The 5,395-nt window shown below is 40.9% G+C and overlaps 1 protein-coding gene across 7 annotated transcripts in view; it reads right to left on the bottom strand.

Annotated features, from left to right (window-relative positions):
- LOC107090471 (LIM and calponin homology domains-containing protein 1-like) overlaps window positions 1-3,091 on the bottom strand; it is a 41,926-nt gene extending 38,835 nt beyond the window's left edge. For all 7 annotated transcript variants that reach the window (XM_015383860.1, XM_015383864.1, XM_015383861.1 and 4 more), the window contains exon 1: window positions 2,801-3,091. In XM_015383860.1, coding sequence (XP_015239346.1) covers window positions 2,801-2,863 — 63 coding nt within the window. In that variant the 5' untranslated portion in view covers window positions 2,864-3,091. The remainder of the gene's footprint in view (window positions 1-2,800) is intronic.
- Window positions 3,092-5,395: the final 2,304 nt, after the last annotated feature.

Below are 5,395 nucleotides of genomic sequence, written 5' to 3'. Positions count from 1 at the left end.
GACAAAATAAATGCAGCAACAAGACAATAATAATAACATAACAGGTCACCAATTTAACACGTTTAGCTCTATAACATTTAAATGCACCTCTCCAATGTCTGAGAGAAAAAAAAATTATAAAAATGTTTTAATGTATGACCGCTGTACAGAAGACTGCCATATGATAGCGCTTTCTAGCTTGTTTGTCGTTTTGGTAACTACATCAAAATTACCGCTAGGTTGACAAAAATCACGCCATTTGGCGGAAAATTTCGCGGCTTTTTCAAATCACACGAGAATGTGTACAAAACAACAAAAATTGCACCGGCTGGATCGTTTTCAGCTAATGTCGGTGATTTTAAAGTAATTTTGAGTGATAAATATTTTTTTTGTGGCCACTGCACTCGCCCGGCAGGCAAATGCAATGAAATTTGTACTCTCCCGACAATAAAAAGTACTTGCCCCGGGCGATCGGGCAACGGTTAACATCAAGCCCTGAACGTCCTCCATTATACCTTCAAGCCACACCAACTAAATATTGGACCGGATTCCTGTGTACTTTTGAACTAAGACTTACATAAATCATGTTGACTTTGGTACAGATTGCATGAGAAATTAGGAAAACAGTGCCAAATATATTTTAATTTTTTGACTCTGCCACCACTACCACCCCCTTTGCCCTAGAGCTTTCTCTCTCGACCGAATGTTACACCAACTATTTTTCCGTCAGAGTACACAGTTTTTTCTTGTTTCAATAAATTTGGTCAAATTGGGACCTTCCGACCCAAAGAATTACACTTCCTCTTCTTAGGGGGCAGGGCTTATGGAAGGTCAGCAAGTGACCATTGATATTTGTTTGGGACTAGATGTAGATCAATCACAGAAGATTTTCCATCTAAGCGATGTTGTCCCCTGAAGGTACATGGATTTAAATGTTTTCACCGAGAAGTCAAACTTTGAGGCTTGGCTCTTCCCCTCGAGCGTTAATGAAAACTCACCATTTTGATTTATTAGAGAAAAATTTCAACCATAGCAGCTTTCCACCATGAATGTAGGTGCTTTTATTTGAGTAACTGGTCTGAAAATGTTACAGAGTACTCCTTTTATATCACAGCTTCATATGTTTCCTATCATGATCATCAGCCCCATTTCCTTACCTAATCTGGGACTTGTTGGATCATCTGCAGGTACAAAATGTAAAATACAACAAAAAAAAGCGAGGCTCCAACTTTATATAAGTTATAGTTTGGCTTTTAAAATTTAATTACAACTTAAGTTTTAGAAATTATTTAAAGAAAAAATTTAGAATTATGTGTGAACTAAACTGATTGGATACAGTGATTTTATATGATCAAGCATTTCTTTATCTTTACATGAATGTGAGATTAAGAACATATTTTACCCCATCCTTGTTAAAAATGTGTTAAAAGCTTTAAATAATTTTTCTGTTATTGGACTGACAAAATCTATGAATGAAAATCGAAATCGAAAATTTTAATAAGGTAAATCTGAATTGGAAAAGAAAAGGCACATCAAGAAATATTAGGTCTAAAATGGTACAGTTATCTGACTGCATAGTTTGATTTCAGGGTGTGAAAACACATCTTAAAGGTGTATTACACCTCACCTTCACGGCTGGACAAGAAGACTCCTTCTTTGGAGAGATGTTTGTTGAGGAATTGTCAGTGAACAATTTTAAGAAGAGCAGGAAATACCATATATTGGCAGTACAATCCATCAATTTTCCATCATGCTTATCCCAAGCGGGATGCTGGTACCTATCTCTAGCTGTCCACAGGCGAGAGGCGGGGCACACCCTGGACATGTCGCCAATGTATCAACACAGAGACGAACAGAACAAACAACCATTCACGCAAACACTCACACCTAAGAAGAATTTAGAGAAGCCAATCAATCTAACAGTCCTTGTTTTGGACTGTGGGAGTACCCAGAGAGAACACATGCATGCTCAGGGAGAACATGCAAACTCCATGCAGAGAGACCCCGGGCCGGGAATCAAATCCGGAACTTTCTTGCTGCAAGGAAGCAATGCTACCCACTGTGCAGCCCATTTGCAGTACCATGGTACACAAAAAAGTGTGAAGTTTTTTTTTTTCCACAAGTTAGTTGTTTTCTTTCAATAGATAAAATGTTATTAAATAACATGCTGGATTTACCAAAAATAAACACAGCAGGAGTCCCAATAAATTCAATTGGCTCTTACAGTGTGTGTATATCAAAGGATTTATCTTTTATATTATTGAAGTATCAATCTTCTCAGAGCCTGTTCTCCTCTGGTTGGTGACAGAGCATCACAGCATCCTGATAAAACTCATTTTATCTCAACCCTTTGGGCTTTTATTCATTAGATCCTAAAGGACAAAGCAGTGATGAGAGTAAAAAGTAAATAGGTCAGAACTCTTCTCCATGAATCACCACTGAGGCTTATGGAGGGAGGCGGGTTTTTGTATCCAAGCAGATGATGATGGGATGCAGCAAAGCATAAATGATAATCTCATCCGATGCTGGTAGGCAGCCCGGTTTCATAACCATGGCAACCGGAATCCCCTCTTTCTTGGGAGAGGGGCGTTCCTCTGGTTGTTAAGAAAAATGAAGGGATAAAAGCCGATAAATAATGTGTGCTAGCCTTGCTGCTAGGTCAAACTCGGTGCAAAGCGGCGGTTAAAACTTTGCTGTCCCAAACGGTAACAGTAGCCTGCGCAGCGCCCCCCAACAGGTGACGCTACGCGGCTGTTGGGGCTTTATTTATATCTCAGTGTGGCCCGTTTCTACCGGGTTTAAATGCTCCCTCTTTACTCACCTCTATCCATTTCTGCGCCTCCAGGCAGGCTGGCTCGGGGTGGCTCTGCTCGGGACTGGCCATGTGAGAGGGGGACGGTGATAATGAGCTGATGTTGGGAAGTCTCTGCTCTGTTTTCTCTCCCCTCTATCCTCCACGCTCGGTCTGTGCGGTGGTGTCACGTAGCCCTCCTGTCGCACTGAGGACCGAAGAGGAGAAGCAGCTTCTGACGCTGCTGCAACACGAAGCAGACGCTAAAAATATCGATTCCGACCCGTAGGAGGGTGACGCTCCTCTCTGCTGCTCTCTGCTGCCGCGCGCTTCAAGGGGGAGGCGTGAACGCGCAGGCAGGAATCTCTGTAGGGGGGGTCGAGAGAGGAAGAAAAGCTACTGGAGAGAGATAGAGAGAGGCGGGGGATGGAGGCGCTGCAGAAGATGTCCAGTTATATCATAGTTTTATATGGGCCGCTGCTTGTTGGAGGATGCATCATTCTCTCATAACAAAAGCTCAAATCTCTGTTTTCCGAATAAATAATCAAGTTCTGTCGTTGCATTTAGTCTCTTTAATGCCAAAAACCTAATTATCTTTAAAAGACACCGGATTGGTCAACAGTCAATTCAATTTCAATTCAGTTTATTTCTATAGCGCCAAATTACATCACATGTCATCTCAAGGCACTATACAGTTCCCCAGATCCTACAGTCAAAGATTTCTATCTAAGAAAAACGAATCCCTCACACCAAGCATGCTTGTAGCGACAGTGGGGAGGAAAAACTCCCTTTTAACAGGAAGAAACCTCCAGCAGAACCAGGCTCAGTGTGAGCGGCCATCTGTCGAGGCCGACTGGGGTTCAAGGAGACAGAAGCGAAGATATAAAAAACATCTTCAAAAGGCGGCCCTGTCCAGGAAACACAGAGCCAGGCATATGAGTTCTGAGCCAGCTCCCATGTCAGAGGATGAAAAGAGCACATCCAGCCAGTCACAGTCAGAGAAACAGGACTACACTGAAAAACAGGCTGATCTCCAACATCTATAAACAATGGTGTTGATGGCAGCTGCACAGCTGATATTTCTCTACCGGATGGAGTCACAGCCAAACAGGAACAGATGAGGTGAAGGTACAATGAGAAAAGGCAGACAGAGCATAACATTAGAGATTGAACTAACAAATTCTGTAGAGTGGAAAAATAGAGATAGAATGAAGCAAAATTATGAAACAGGGGTCCTATTTGCTCTTATGCGTGTGTTTAACTAAGCTTAGTATAAATACAGCTCTTCTACTCAGGGCTAAACAGTTACCAGATCTCACTGAGCAGCAGTTAATCCATCTGAACTTGTAAACGTGCCTACAAATGGCAGTCCACCTAAACTGACAGGCAAAGACAGTTTTAATTCCTAGTTACATTTAGCTTTAGATTAATCTAAATGATTTGTTTATCAAACATAAATTAAAAGACATAACTAAGAACAATTTAGCTTTAATAAGAAAGCACTAATTTTGACAATAATTTTCTGACCAATTGGTAGTGGATGAGGCTAGAGCTGCAACACCATGAGAAAGTTTGCTCTTTTATTTCACTGGTTCTGTTTGAATTGAATAATTGTTCTGTTACCAAAGATAATGATCGCTACTCATCCTCACAGAATGCACAGTGCATAAATGGCAGCTTGATGATAGGTAATAAATAATTAGATTACCGGTATACTATCTTTTAAAATTACATTGAAATTACTTTTGACCAATTTGAAAAATAACACATTAGTAGATTGCATAATAATCAGTATTAAACTGCAATCTAAAAGTAGAACTCAACGTAATAGCTGATAACCTCAGATTGAATCAAAAAACTTTCAAGGCAATTTATTCACTCAGTATTTTGAGTTTGGGCAACTTATTAAGTTTGCAGCACAAGCTAGCTTTTATATGTAATAATTCCATGCTTGTCATGATTTTTTTATTTACAATTTGACCAGACTGGTTACTGAGGACACTGCTAATCTTTTTCTGGGTAAATTATTGTTTGTACATTAAGCAACTAGCAGATCACAGTGTTCCAGTGGTATGTTCACACCGATCGCGATTCCAGCATTAGGCGCCATCTTGACGCAACTGTATCTGTCTGCAAACAGCAAGACTGCACGACCCGCCGACTACATGCCAGGTCTCCTAAAGCTCCTAATATGGTTAGGGTTATGATCACTACAAAGGCTTCCTTCTTGTCTGCAGTTGATGAGCTCCGCTCCTGCTGCTTCACCACATCATTAATTAGAAGTATTTTTCTGCTGCTTGCTTGTTTTAGATCAGCAAGGTGCACCAGCCTTTACTGAGTGAGTGACGGTGCTTTATTTATCATGGAAAGCCAAATAGGGACGCTGGCGTCCCGGGGTCCACCAGATCCTCCATGGGTGTTCCCAGCTTGAGAAGTCCAGAATCGAGCTGCCGCTGGATCCGTCGCTTTATGAGAGAATAAATTATCCTTAGTCCTAAGGACTAAGTTAAAAAGCAATCACAAACCTCTTAAGACCATTTCTTACTTCATCTCATGTCAACATTTCTTTAACATCTTCCATTTTGATAAAAGGCTTCAACTGTACCTTACACATCACAGCCACAT

This window comes from Cyprinodon variegatus, unplaced genomic scaffold (genome assembly GCF_000732505.1).
Source record: "Cyprinodon variegatus isolate N-32 unplaced genomic scaffold, C_variegatus-1.0 Scaffold296, whole genome shotgun sequence".
Taxonomy (NCBI): domain Eukaryota; kingdom Metazoa; phylum Chordata; class Actinopteri; order Cyprinodontiformes; family Cyprinodontidae; genus Cyprinodon; species Cyprinodon variegatus.
Note: the sequence above shows the minus strand (reverse complement) of the source record. Positions and strands in the feature narration are given on the sequence as shown.